Raw genomic sequence first — 13,503 nt, forward strand, 5'->3', positions numbered from 1 at the left:
TGAGAGAAGGTAGGTGGTCTGGAGTTTCCCTGCTTCCCCCACACAGATCAAGGCATCTCGACATTCAAGGGAGAAAAAATAGACTTTATTTACAAGTAATAACATTTAGAAAAGATCCATCTCTGGCCCTTAAAAACCTTCCCATCACTCCAAATCCCACCCCAGCGCAAATCTGGGGAGGGTGGGCGATGGGAGCTGCCACTGAGGGCTGCCCCCCACCCCACCCCCCCGAGGTGCAGGGCCCTTCTCCTGGAAAAGAGCATCCTTTGGGCACCTGGGTCCTTGGGTGGATGGGTGCACCTGGGGGTGGGGTGCTCCCACTGGGCCACTGCCCAGTCCTGGACTTCAAGAGCAAGGGCCCTTGCAAGGCCCAGCGGCCAGGAGCAGCAGGGACCAGGGCCTGCTCCTCCAATGGTCCCTTCTAGATCCAGAGGCTGGGAGGACTGGCTAGGCCCAAGGACCCAGCCACACAAAGCCAGCCTCAAATCTGGTTACGATGGAGAAGTGACTTTACTCTAGGAAAACATCAGGAGGCAAGGAGGGAGAGGACCCAGACTGCCCAGGCTCTGGGCCACCCTTGAGGACACACCTGTTCACCTGGGGATGGGCCAAGTCCCGGCCAGGGTGTGGGCAGCATCACTGTCTCTAGGATTTTGGCCACTGTTGGCCTGGGAGCTGAGAGAAGGCACTGAAAGGGACAGGAGGAGGACCAGGCGAGGGCAGCATCAGGAACACAGGTGGGGCCACTCACTGGTACTGGCTCTTCAGTGCTTCGCCTGGAAGAGACGGAGACAGCTGCTCAGTGCCAGCCTGCGCCCCCTCCTGCTCCCACACGCCCAGACCAGGGTGGTCCCCTTGCAGCCCTGGACCCATCTACCTCAGGTTTGCAGGGGCTGAGCAGCTCTGGGTGTTTTATCCTCTGCTTTCCTCGATGAGGAGCAGCTAACCAGAGGGGAGCACCTGCTCTCAGCCCTCGCCCTCCAGGGGCCTACTCGGCCTGCCTAGGAGGAGCCCCGGGGTGGTTGGGTGGGGGTCACCCGTGCTCCTCACTGGGTTTCTAGGAGCTGAACCCTCCCCCTTCCCTGTCAGTGCCCGCACCTTGCCCTTGGCCCGGGGGGTGGCGGCAGCGATGGCGGCAGCAGTGGCGGCGCTGGCTGTGGTGGTGGCGATGCGCGGAGAGCGGCGGGTCCCGCTGCGGGGGTTGGGCGAGGCTTTGGAGGGGGCTTTCTTCGAGGCTGCCTTCCGCAGAAGGCTGTTCCCAAGCTTCTTGGGTGTGTTGAGGATGCTGAAGGCCATAGACTGGCGGCGGTCAGCCTGTTGGGAAGGGCTGTCAGACCGGGCCACCACTGGCCGCACAGCTGCTCTCGGGCTGCCTGGGCCCCTCCAGGTTCTCCCTCAGCCCCTGGCTCACCTGTTTAACCACAGCTGGAGCTGCCTTCTTCTGGGCCTCAGCAGTGCTCTGTCTGCGCCCTTCATGTCGGTCCCGGGGGGTCATGGGGCGCGGAAAACAGGTGGTGGCCTTCTTTGACTATGGGGAAGAGAACGGTTAGGCCGAGAGCACAAGAGACAAGTAGACCGTGTCCAGCCAGCACCTGCCTCCCTCCTGCACCAAGAGACTCCCTGCTAATATACTCAAAAACGTGGCGGCCACCAGAGGTGACAAAAGTCCAAGTCACCCACCTCGGGTGTGCCGGGACCCTGGTGGGTCTCTGAGGAAACCCGCTTGCGCTGCTGCCGTGTGGTGATGCCGGCGCCCTCAGCTATCTGGGTTGGCTGCATGCTGGCTCGGCGCAGGGTCTCCCGGGGGTCGCCGGTTTTTATCTCCTCATCTGTGATGGCAGGCAGGCTCAGGGAAGGCTGTGTGGGGTAGAAGCAGTCGGTGGACTCGAGCTGTTTGGAGATGGAGCAGGACTGCCCTAGAACTCCTCACTGGCTGGGCATCTGGAGCCTTCCTGTTGCAAACGGCTCCCCTCCTGTTGTCTTCTTGCCCATGTCCTGCACCACAGCCTCAGAAGCCATCCCTGGAGACCTCTGCAAACTCCTGCCCTCCACAGAACCTCCTCCCGAGTTCCTCCCTGTCGGCTAGTTGACCAGAGGCAGGCCCCTCTCCTCGGCAGGCCGGGAAACTGGGGAGGGATGTCCAGGAGGAAGAGGGAAGCCAGCAGGGGCGGGTCCCTGGCAGGGGACCCCAGAGCTCACCCTGGACTCCAGAGGGTAGCAGGTCTTCAGGTGCGGTGGGCATACTCGGTTGCGCTGCTGCAGCTCTGCAATGCGGTTCCAGTCATCCAGCTGTTCGGGCTCGTCCTGGCAGGTGCCCACATAGAAGCTGTTCCTGCCTGTGGGGGGGGGGGGGTGGGCAGGGAGACAGCAACAAGCAGGGCTGCAAGGCCAGCACGAGAGGGTGGAGGCAGCACCCTGCCGGCCTTGGTGCCACCACTCCCGTCCTGGCCCTTGAACTGCAGCACCCCAAGGTCTGCTCTGTCCATGCTGCAGCTACGGGCACGTGGCTCACAACCATCTCTTCCCTGGGGACTGGCTCCCTGCCTCCTCCCTGGGGTCCCATGCAGAGGTTGTGACACCAGAAGAAACTAATGGAGGGCCAGGAATCCATACCCAAAGCACTCCCTGAAGGCAAGAGCCTCAGAAAGGAATCTGAGGATAGATCCCTGGCAGTCTGGCTCCTGGCAGCCCCTCCCCACCTGAGAAGGGGCCAGGAGTGCTCCTGGGTGGGGAATCCCAGCCCCACATGAAGCGTTTGGCTGAGAATGACGTCAGCCTTACTGCCTAGCACAGCCCCTGGGTGAAGAGCAGGCAGGGAGGAGACAGGGCTGGGTGCTGGATCGCGGCTTGTCCTTTGGCGTGTCAGGATCTGTCCAGTTTCATGTTCGGGGGTGTCAGGCCCCCACAGTCCCCTCACCTGGAGGGGCCCCACTGGACATCCCAGCCTGGGAACGGCGGGCGGAGCTGCGAGTGGTGGGCCGGTAGCCAGGCAGGCTGAGCAGAGTGGAGTTGCCATCGTCGGGAGAGCCCAGGCGGGCTAGAGACTGGGTGGAGGAGGCGGCTCTCGGGCCGGCCTGGGAAGCAGGGGCTGACTGTGTGCTATAGAAGGAGGAGTTGGCACTGTCTGGATCCTCCACATCCAGCTTCTGGAAGAGAAGACACATCTGCTGCAGTAGGGGTGGGGCCTGACATCCTGGGACATTCCTGGTGCTCACCAGCTAAGACTGAACCCAGTGCAGGGGGGTTCGATCCCTGGTTAGGGAACTAGATCCCACTTGCTACAACTAAGACCCCCACCCCCCGCCAAGCATAGCCAAACACATCAACATTAAAAAAAAAAAAGCCTCCCATTTCCTTTCCCAAAGCGCCTCAGATCCCATGGCTGCCCGTGTCCACACTGCTTTGCATGGGGTCCTCAGCTGCCCGTCTGCAAGAAATGGGCCTTGTTAATCCCACACAAGGTGCTGAAGCTGTCAGGACTCCTGTCCATTGTTCTGTTGAGTCTATTAACAATGCTCTGAGGGAGGCTGAGCCAAGTGCCTCAGGCTATCTTAAAAGTGAGGTACAGGGGTGTGAAAGGACTGGCCTGAGGGTCACAGAGCTGGGGCTGGACCCCATGTCTCCTGAGCGCATCAGGCTTGTCCCACAGGTCCCTCTGACCAAGCGCAACAGGGGATCATCTTTTAGAATTTCAGTTTCTTGGTAGCTGAAGTGCTCCTCTCCTTTCTTTCCCAAACTCCTTGGGATGTGGAAACAAGGACCAGATCCCCAGGGAGACAGGCAGGCAGCCCCCTGGGCAGCACAACTATCTGTCACCCCGGGCGCGTGCTGGGAGGCTTCTCTGCGTTGTCCCCTTGAGCCTGCACAGGGTCGCTATTGTACACAGCACGGCGGCCTGTCGGGACAGGCAGCCGAGGCCAGCCCGGCCCCTTTCTACAGGAGGCCAAAGCAAGTCACCGCTCTGCTGCTCTCGTCCACGGGTGTGGACCAGTCAGCCCTGCCCCTCGGAGGCGATTTTGGAGACCTGATGGGGAGGGGCCCTGGAGAGGAAGCGAGCAGTGCTGTCCTACAGCCGCACTCCCAGCAGCCGGACCTTGCTGACCTTGGTCATGGTGATGTTGATGATCTGCGTGGTGCGCCGACGAGCGGAGCGGGTTTTCCGGCTTGAGTCCAGGGAGATGTCCCCCAGGGAGTCCAGGCTGCTCTCCAGGGGGGCCTGACCCCGAGCAGGGATGGGTGTGAAGTAGAGGCTCTCCAGGGACTCCACTTTGGGGGGCAGACGCTGGGAGATGGGGGAGGCTGGCTCTCCGGGGATGCTGGTGCCATCCGGCTGGGTGCGAGGCAACTTGCTGTGGGGAAAAAGCTGCTGAGGCGCCATTCCTGGGGCTATACCGCATTTTGTCCATTCCTTTGTTCCAGTGACACTTATTACAAGACCACCAGGTCAAGCACCCCACCCTCTGATTTTTCAGAGGTACCAAGAAGAGTCCTTGACTGGGGCCCTGCCTTCCATCCTCTCCGTCACTGGTGAGCCCACCCACCCCATGGTGCCCTGAGCTCAATACAGGCAACTCCCAGACCCTGCTCTCCAGACCCTCCCAGACACAGCCCCAGACTGCCCTCTGGACTCCACAACGACGTGTCCCAAACTAAGTCCACTGTCTGTTCCTCCTCCTTTATTTCCTATTATAGCCAACACGAAGCTGGGGGGAGCAACCTCCAGCCAGCCTCCATCTCTTCCCTTTCCTGCCAAACCCAAGAGCCCTCCAACCACACCCCATTCCTCTCCTTCCCTGTCTGCCTCGCCCCTCTCACCTCGACTACAACAGCCTCTGAGAGACACACGGTGGTGACAAGCAAGGACTCAAGCCAGGCTGCCTGGGGTCAAGCCTAGCCCTGCCACTGTGGGACCCCGGGCTGCCCCAGTTTCCTCTGTGAAAGGAGATAATCATAGACTCTACCTCAGAGAGTTGTCATGGGATATATGAATTCATATTTCTCACGTGTATGTAACAGTATCTCTGGCACATGTAAGCATTTAACATAAAAATACATTTATTATTCTCATTAAAGTCTCAGTTTTCCCTATCAGGATAGATAGGCTAAGATGCAAAACTGACCATGTGCTCAACTGCAAACCCTTCTGAGGCCCCTCAGTGCCTTTAGGATCAGGTCTAAATGTCAGCCTCCTTCAGTGGGGAGTCCAGCCTGCCCTCAGGGGCCTGGGCCCAAGCCCTCCCCAGTTCACTGTCCAGCCAGGCTCCTTCTCGGCCTTTGCTGTTATCACTCTTCTCTGTCCATGGGACACACACCTACAGTCTCTTTCAAGACTCAAGAGCAGGAGTGACAGCCTCCATGAAGCCTCTTCTGACCACTCATTTCTTCTCACTCCCACTATGCTACATACAAACATCTGGCCTAATACCTCTAATACGTCATCCTCCTCTAAGAACAAGCTTCCAGAGGGCAAAGGGTTCCCATCTTCCTCTCTCACAGCCCCAGTGCCCAGGAGGCTGCCTGATCACACTGGGCGGACAACAGACTGGGGGAGGAAGGGTGCCCCCTGACCTGGTGACAGAGAGTGGAGTCCCCTCCTCGCAGCTCAGATCCAGGCTGTCAATACTCAAGTCCAGCTGAGGCTTAGCCTGGGGCTCCCGGCTCTTCAAGGCGTCAGTCGCCACCTGGAACTTGCCCAGGTCCCGAAGCTGCTGGTCAGCATGGGCAACCTGGGAATGGGGGCGGAGGGAGAGTGAAGGCAGGCCTCCACAGGGTGGCTGAGAGGAGGGCACCGGAAGCCAGTGTGCGGGAGGTGACGGAGTCAGCGCAGCCAGAGCCTCACCTGTGCCTCCAGGCTGCGCACCTGGGCGGTGAGGTGGCGGCAGGCCTGCTCGGCCTCCTTGGTCTTCAGCCCGGCCTGCTGCAGCTCCCGGCCCAGCCGATCCACTTCTGCCCGCAGCCCTTTGTTCTCCGTCTGCAGCTGTTCCAGGCCCCGCAGCTGCTCCTGCAGCTCTTGGTTCTGCTGCTTCTTGGCATCATAATGAGTCTTGGCCTTCTCCATCTGGGTTGGCGGAAGGGTGGGTGGGTGGTGGGTCAGAGAAGTGAGGGGCTCAGGGGCCGGGGCTGGGGCCGGGCTCCTCACCTGTAGTTTGTAGTGCTCAGCTGCCTGCTCCTTCTGGCTCAGCTGGGCTTGCAGCTCACTCAGCTGGGCCTGGAGGCGCTGGACCTCCTGCTGGCTCTCACCGCCCTGGGCCTGGAAAGACGAGAGAAGCTGATGGCCGCTGTTCTCTTTGTCCCACCCAAATCCACCGACCCCTAGCCTCCTAGGCTCCACAGTGTTTTCAGATTCCTGAATTACTGTTGCAGATTCTCTGAGGACACACAACAGGCCTTTGGGCCCCTCCCAACTCCAGCCTAAGCATCACGCACCCCTCAGAGTCCAGCTGCTGTAGGAGGTTTTCCTGTCCAGACAGTGCCCTTTCTGGAAGAGTTCTGGCAGCCTGCCTTCGCCTTGACACCAGGCACAAGCTACCTCACCCTCCCTCCATGAGGACAGTCTCCCGGGAAGGAAAGGCACTGACCCCTGGGAACACCAGGGATCTAGGCACATGGCGTGTGTACTCTTTGAGGACACGAGAACTCACTTCTCCTCAAAACCACTCTGGGAACTAGCTTTAGCTCCACTTCACAGATGAAGACACTGAGTTCAGAGACTGAAAGCACGCTGGTCACGGGGACTAAACAGCAGAGTAAGATTTGAGCCTCTGCCCACCTGACTCCAAAGCCGGTGTGGGCTCAGTTATGCTGCGGACACCGCCTCCCAGACAGACCGCAGACTCCTTGGGCGCAAGACCTCTGGCAGCCTCTCTGTCCACCCGCAGTTTGCACCAGCAAGTGCTAAGTCTGTGGCAGGCACTGGACAGGGCCAACCAGCCTTACCTCCTCATCTCCCGGCACCGGGAAGGCCCCTGAGAGGAGTGCACTCAGCCTGTTTATCAACGTGACAGTGACATGGTGTGGAGTACATGGCAGTGAGCTGGGCAAACAGCTCCGAGCTCCTACCAACCCCTGTGACCCTCCTGGGGCCACTGGGGCCAAGTTCCTTTGCCCTTAACTAAAAGCTGTGAAGCCTAGAGTTGTAAAAAAGCAAATGTTAAACCAAAGAAGGTGATACCATGGAAAGAAAGAACATTAAGTTGCACTGTAGTACAAACGTCACTAACACTCACTCCCTAAGATTAAACAGCACAGCCCAGCGGAAGCTTCTGCAGTGCTGCAGGTGTTCTGATCCGCCCTGTCCAGTATGGGGGCCACTAGCCACACATGGCTACTGAGCTGTGGAAACGTGGCTAGCGCGACTGAGAAACGGCAGTTTTTATTTAAATAACCACACGTGGCTAGTGGCTACTGCAACAGATAGTGAAGGTCTGCGGGTTGGGAGCCACTCTGGTCATCTTCCCTCAGGAGCTCGCAGAGGCACAGGCGGGGCTCCTGAGGCTGCCAGGCCCAGGGTGCCTTCCCTCCCTGCTCCCCTGAGCCGATGGAGGGCAGGCCCATCCCCTGCTGTCCCACCTTCAGCTTCTGCTGCTGCGCCTTGCTGGCTTGCTCATGGTCAGCTAGCTTCTTGTTCAGTTCTTCCACCTGGGGCAGGGAGGCAAGAGGAGAGAGACTCAGGGGGCCTTCCGCTGAAGGTCCAGACAAATTACGGGATTTCCCCAGGCCAGTCCCCAGTGTCCCTGTAAGAAACTCAGGGCCGCCTCTGGCCTCCAGTTAGGGAATGGCCTGCCGCCCTGGCTGGTGGGCAGGGCCTGAGTGACGTGACCCAATGCAAGTGCTGTCAGAGCCACCTGCCCGCGCTTGCCTCCACCCCCTGCCTCAGAGACAGAGGTAGCAGAGTCACTCGGGAGCTGACACCCCACCACAACCTACCGCCGCCGTTCCCAGCCCCAACCTTCCCACGGCGGGACAGGAACAGGGGACCCAGTCTACAACACCAGCAGACACACTCAATGACTACCCACCCCCACCCAAGAAACTGCCAGAGCAAAAGCCCAACTGCTCAGACCTCTCCCCAATATCCACAGGCCATTAGGGCTGGCGCTAGCAGTGTGGTAGCTGTGATTAGCATGGGTCAGGCAGCTGGGAAGACGAGAGCAGGGCAGCACACGTATTCCACACCCACCCCACCCCCAGAGAGAGGAAAGGGCTCGGGGAGGAAGGGGACTAGAGGGCGCATGGCAGCCACAGACGCTCCTGGCTCCCCTGGGCTTTCTGGGAGCTCAAGCACGATCAGTGAAGGCAAAAGGCGGGAGCTCCATTGCTAACTGTTTGCTCTTCCATCTGACCTTCCCCATCATCTCAGGCTCCCTGGAGGAGGGGATGGGAGGAGAGGAGGACCCACCTCCTCAGCAGGCCCCAGATGATGGGGTAGGAAAGGGGGTGGAGGAAGGGGGCGCCCATTAAATGCCAGTTTGATAGCTTTGATGTCTAGGGCAGCACAGAGACCCTGGTAAGGGTGAGGCAGTCAGACCTCACCTCCTCTCAACCTTGGCCTTCCTGCTCCCAGACATCTATCTTATGCTGGGGGTTAAAAACCCCAGAGGGTGATGGGCAGGCGTCCTGAGCTCACAGACCTGCTAATCTGTGGGGGCCGCCTGGCACATCACCTTTCTGGCTTCTGCAGGAAAGAAGGGAGCTGTGCTATACAAGGCCTGTGGCCAAACTGCAACAAGTCCCCACAGCTAAGTACCCAAACTTGGAGTAGGACTTGGAGGTCTGGGAGTCCCGAGGGCAGGCTGTCTCTGGATCTGGTACGGGAAAGACGAAGCCTGCCTTACCCCTCATCCCTGACAGACGATGAGAGTACAGACGGGTGGAGAGGCCGACCTGGGATGGGTGGGGCGAGGCCTGAGAGGGCCCAGCACACCGCACTCCGGGACGGCCTGGGTTCCACGGCGTGACCCTGCCCCTTCACAAACAGTTCACAACAGGAGCCCACGGAGGCAAGCTGCAGCCGGGGTCATGCACCGAGACCAGTCACCGCTTAAGCAGCCAGCATTTATCGAGGACCTCAGGCATTACCTGCTTAGTCTGCTCGCTCTGAAATAACTCTAGCTGCTCCACCTGCGCATGGGGGAGCAACGGAGACAGCGTGAGATGGGGGCCCAAAAGGCACCCGCCCTGCTCCCAGGCTGACCTCACCGAGGCTCTGATCTGCCCCCAAGGAACCAGATGTCTAGTAGCCTCTTTAAATGCCATCTTGGCTCATTCGAGGCCCCGGTGGCTCTTGGGGCCTCCACTGTAAGTGTGCCTCCTGATGACAGGGTGCCTCAAGGGGTTGATGGCTTTCACAGCCTGCCTCACCAGAGACAGAGCCTTCGGGGAAGGGGAGGCTACTGAGACTTTCTGTAGGCCAGCAGGGGCCACAGACGACCTGCACTAGCAGCCATATCTCCTCCTGCCACCCAGACACTCTGGAATCACGTGGGGATCGGAAGCCGGGGAATGTTAGACAGATGATGTCCCTGCCTCTCCAGGGGTGAGGCTGAGCCAGGGCCTCACCTGGGCAGTGAGTTTCTGCCTCTCCTCCTGGAAACGCTGCCTCTCCTCCAGGACCTTGGCCTTGGCACCCTCGTACTTGGCGGTCATCACCTCCAGCTCCCGTGCAGTGCTCTGCGCTTCCCGCTGCATCTCGGCCAGACGGGTCTCAGCGTCTGCACGCACAGCTGCCAGCTCCTGGCTGTACTTCTCTCGGGCCTGGTCCAGCTCCACTTCCAGAAACTGCCGGCCGAGGCTGGCCCGCTCACCCAGCCCACGGTTCTCCTCCGCCAGCAGGCCGTGAGCCTTCTTCAGCATGCTCAGCTGCTCCGCATAGCTGGCCTTTTCCGCTCGCAGCTGCTGGGCCACGCGCTCCTGCTCTGCCACCTTCTGCCGCAGAGGCAGCAGCTCCCCGAGCTCGCGCTGGGCCCGCAGCAGCTCTGCCCGCAGCCCACCAGCCGCCTGCTTGCTCTGCTCCAGCTCCTCCCGGTGGCGCTTCTCGGCAGCGGCCTGCTCAGCCTGCAGCTGCTGGCACAGGTGCTTGACGGGCAGGAGCTCGCTCGCCAGGGCCTGCGTGCTGGCGTGCTCCAGCTGCAGGGCCGAGAGGGCCTGCTCCTTCTGGAAGAACTTCTCCTGCCAGGCCTTTAACTCTTGGCCCAGCTCCTCTGCTCGCTCCGCCTGTGAGGCCAGCTCCTGCCGCAGGCTCTCAGAAGCCACCCGCTGCTTCTCAGCCTCCTCCCGGAGGGTCTGGACCTCCTCGCGCAGAGCAGAGCTGCGCTCCGCGGCCCTGGCGCTGCTGCTGGCGGTCTCCGCCTGGAGCAGGCGCAGCCGCTCTTCCAGCTTCTGACTCTTCTCCGACTCGGCGACCACCAGCCGCTTCAGCTCCTTGCTCTCGCCCTCCTTCTCCAGCACCTGGCGGTTCAGGATGGACACCTCCTCCTCCAAGCTGCTGATGAGGCTGTTTTTCCTCTCGGCCTCCTGCTGACCCCGGGCCACCTGGGCCTTCCACTCGTCCTCAGCCTTGCCGTGCTCCTGGGCCTTGGCGCGGAGGGTGGCCAACTCCCTCTGGGTTGAGGCTAAGGCGTCCTGACTGCTCCCCAGCTCCTGGGCCTTCTGCTCTAACTGGCCCCGCAGAGTCTTCAGAGTACCAGCCTGCTCTGCGTGGGCGGCACGCTCAGACTCAAGGCTGTGCTCCAGGCTGGAGGCCTTCTCCTGGTACTCGCGGGCCTGCTGTTCCAGCCGGCTCACCTCTGCCTGCAGAGCCTGCAGTTCAGAGCCTTCTGGCTCAGTCTTTCCAGTAGCCTCGGACTGGGTTCGCAATCCAGAAGTGTCTTCTCGGCTGGCTGTCCCGAGAGACTGTGGGCGCCCCTCCTCTTTCTTGGCCAGCTGTTCTTTCAGTCGCTCCATGGTTTGCTGAAGCTCCTTCAGCGCTGCCCCTTGGGCTGCCTCCTGCCCACGAAGCTTGGCCAGTTCCTGGTCCATCCCCTCCTTTTCCCTCAGGGCCTGGGCCAGTGCCTCCTGCAGGGCAGCAAACTCCACACGCTGCTCATTGAGTGCATTCTGCAGCCGCATCTCCAACTCCGCCTTGGCGGCCTTCTCCAGGGCAAGGTCGGCTTGAGCCCGGCCCCGCTCCTGGGTCAGCCGCGCCACCTCCCTCTCCTGTTGCCCACGCTCCTCCTGCTGCTGCCCCTGGCTCTCCATCAGCGCGGCCCGCAGCCTCTCCAGCTCGCTGCCCATCTGCTCAGCCTCACGCTCCATAGCCTGCAGTGCTGCCTGCGTGCTGCAGAACGGGCGTCCCTGCTGCTCTTCCAGCCACTCCGACTCTCTGTCTCCTGCCCTGGGAGGCTCCTTGAGCAGCTCCGGGGAGGCCGTCTCCGGCTGCTCACCCGCCTTGCGCACCAAGGCCTCCAGGCGGGCCACCTCCTTGCTGGTGGCCGCCATCTTCTCCTGCAGGGTGGCCAGGTCGGTGGCGAGCTGCTGGGCCCTGCCCTCCTTCTCCTGGACCTGCTGCCGGGCCCTGGCCAGGCTGGCGTGGAGCTGAGCCAGCTCGTCCTGCTGCCGGCTGATCTGGAGCTCGCTATGGGCCTCGATCCCCACCACCTTCTCCTTGGCCTCCTGCAGCTCCTGGCGGGCCTTCTCGCATTCCTCCTTCAGGGTCATCAGCTGTTCCTGGAACATGGCGCCGTACTGCGCCTCTTCCTGCTGGCTGTCCTCGTACCGCTCACGCCAGGTGGCCACCTCCTTGGCCAGCTGCTCACACTCACTCTCGGCCTCGCGCTGGGAGGCGACAGCCTCGGCCAGCTCCTGCCGCAGGGCTTCTGTCTTGGCCTGATGGGCCTCCCCAAGCTGCTGTAACCGGGCCTCCAGCCCCTTGCGTCCAGCTCTCTCTTCTTCCAGCTCCTTCTGTCCCTGCTCATGCTGCTCCACCAGGCTCTGCGTCTCCGCCTCCAACCTGCAGATGCACCGCTGCTGCTCGGCCAGGGTGTCTGCGACCCTGCGCTTCTCCTCTTCCAGGCTGCCTGTGGTGGCCTTCAAGGACTCCTCCAGGGCCCGGACCTGCTCCTGGAGCTGGGCCTTCTCCTGGGCCACACCTTCCCACTCGGTTGCTTTCTGCTGCTCAGACCTCAACTGGGCCTTCAGCTCTGCCACCTGGGCCTGCGCCTCACTCTGCTCCTGGCGGGCTGCCTCAACATGGGCACGGAGTTCCTCCACCTTCTGGCTCAGCTCTGCCTTCTCCTGCTGGGTCTGTGTCAGCGAGGCCTGGGCACCATCCTGGGCTTCATGGGCGGCCTGCAGCTGCTCTTGCAGGACCTCCAACTTGGCAGCCTTCTCCTTCTCCACTGCTCCCAGCTGCTGGAGGGCCGAGTCTCTCTCCCGGAGAGCAGCCTCCCGCTCCTCAGCCGCAGCAGCCAGTTGCTGGGCCTGATCTCTCCGGGTGGCCTCCTTCTCTGAGGTGGCCTCTTCAAGCTGCCGCTCCTTCCGCTCCAGGGTGCTGCTCAGCTGCTCCACCTGCTGGCGGAGGCCCTGGGCGGCCTCTTCCTGCTGCCGGAGGGTCTGTGTGAGCTGTGCCTGCTCCGTCTGGGCCTGCTGCTTCAGGCCGGCCAGCTCCCCATCCCGCTGCTGCACGGTAGTGTTGAGGGTGTCCAGCTCAGAGGTCAGTGTGGCCACCTGGGCGGACAGCCGGGCCACCTGAGCCTGAGAAGCCTGCTCCAGCTCCTCCTTGGCCTGGCCAAGGCTGGACAGGGAGCCCTGCAGCTCAGCGATTAGGCCGGCCAGCTGCTGCTTTTCTTCTTCGAAGTGGCTCCGCTCGGCGAGCAGCTTGGCTTCCCGCTGGCCCCGCTCGGTCTCCAGTGCCGCCACCCTGGCTTGAAGCTGGGTGTTGTCTGCAGCGAGGGTGGCTGCCTCTTGCTTGAGGGTTTCCAGCTGGTGAAATAAAGAGACAAACAGAGATCAGCACGACTCCTCGATGCCCTCTGCTCCTCTGGGGATTGAGGACCACCAGGAACGTGAACATGGAGTGCACGGGTCAGCAGCCACCCCAGCCCACAGGTGTCACCGCTGCCCCTGAGTCCCTACCTGCAAGACATCGCCCAGCACCTCACCCTTCTCCTGGGGTGGGTTCTCCCGCAGTTGGGCCAAGTGTTCTTCCAGCTGTGAAAGCTTTCCCTGAAGGATTTCGTTCTTCTCTTCAAGGCATTTCTGGGAGTAAATGAGAGCCCCAGGTGAACAGAAATGAAACAGGTACCAGCTTGCCACACAAGCCCTCATGAGCATCAACAAAATGTTATTATCCCATTACCCTGATGCTGAGAGGGACTGGGGGCAGGAGAAGAAGGGGATGACAGAAGATGAGATGGCTGGATGGCGTCACCGACTCGATGGGCATAAGTTTGAGTAAACTCCGGGAGTTGGTGATGGACAGGGAGGCCTGGCGTGCTGCGATTCATGGGGTCACAAAGAGTCGGACAC

At 61.2% G+C, this 13,503-nt stretch overlaps 1 protein-coding gene across 10 annotated transcripts in view; it reads right to left on the reverse strand.

The window, feature by feature from the left end:
- Positions 1–63: 63 nt before the first annotated feature.
- The window catches only part of NUMA1 (nuclear mitotic apparatus protein 1), a 71,602-nt gene continuing 58,162 nt past the window's right edge, over positions 64–13,503 (reverse strand). For 5 of the 10 annotated variants that reach the window (XM_043481228.1, XM_043481227.1, XM_043481229.1 and 2 more), the window contains exons 13-26: positions 13,111–13,233; positions 9,559–12,957; positions 9,079–9,120; positions 7,570–7,638; positions 6,140–6,250; positions 5,840–6,058; positions 5,569–5,726; positions 4,094–4,349; positions 2,918–3,146; positions 2,200–2,336; positions 1,681–1,890; positions 1,412–1,528; positions 1,099–1,314; positions 64–776 (exon numbers count right to left, since the gene is read on the reverse strand). In XM_043481228.1, coding sequence (XP_043337163.1) covers positions 765–776; positions 1,099–1,314; positions 1,412–1,528; positions 1,681–1,890; positions 2,200–2,336; positions 2,918–3,146; positions 4,094–4,349; positions 5,569–5,726; positions 5,840–6,058; positions 6,140–6,250; positions 7,570–7,638; positions 9,079–9,120; positions 9,559–12,957; positions 13,111–13,233 — 5,298 coding nt within the window. In that variant the 3' untranslated portion in view covers positions 64–764. The remainder of the gene's footprint in view (positions 777–1,098; positions 1,315–1,411; positions 1,529–1,680; positions 1,891–2,199; positions 2,337–2,917; positions 3,147–4,093; positions 4,350–5,568; positions 5,727–5,839; positions 6,059–6,139; positions 6,251–7,569; positions 7,639–9,078; positions 9,121–9,558; positions 12,958–13,110; positions 13,234–13,503) is intronic. The other 5 variants (XM_043481232.1, XM_043481233.1, XM_043481234.1 and 2 more) reach the window with 5 other exon arrangements.

The sequence above is a fragment of the Cervus canadensis genome, chromosome 11 (genome assembly GCF_019320065.1).
Source record: "Cervus canadensis isolate Bull #8, Minnesota chromosome 11, ASM1932006v1, whole genome shotgun sequence".
NCBI lineage: Eukaryota > Metazoa > Chordata > Mammalia > Artiodactyla > Cervidae > Cervus > Cervus canadensis.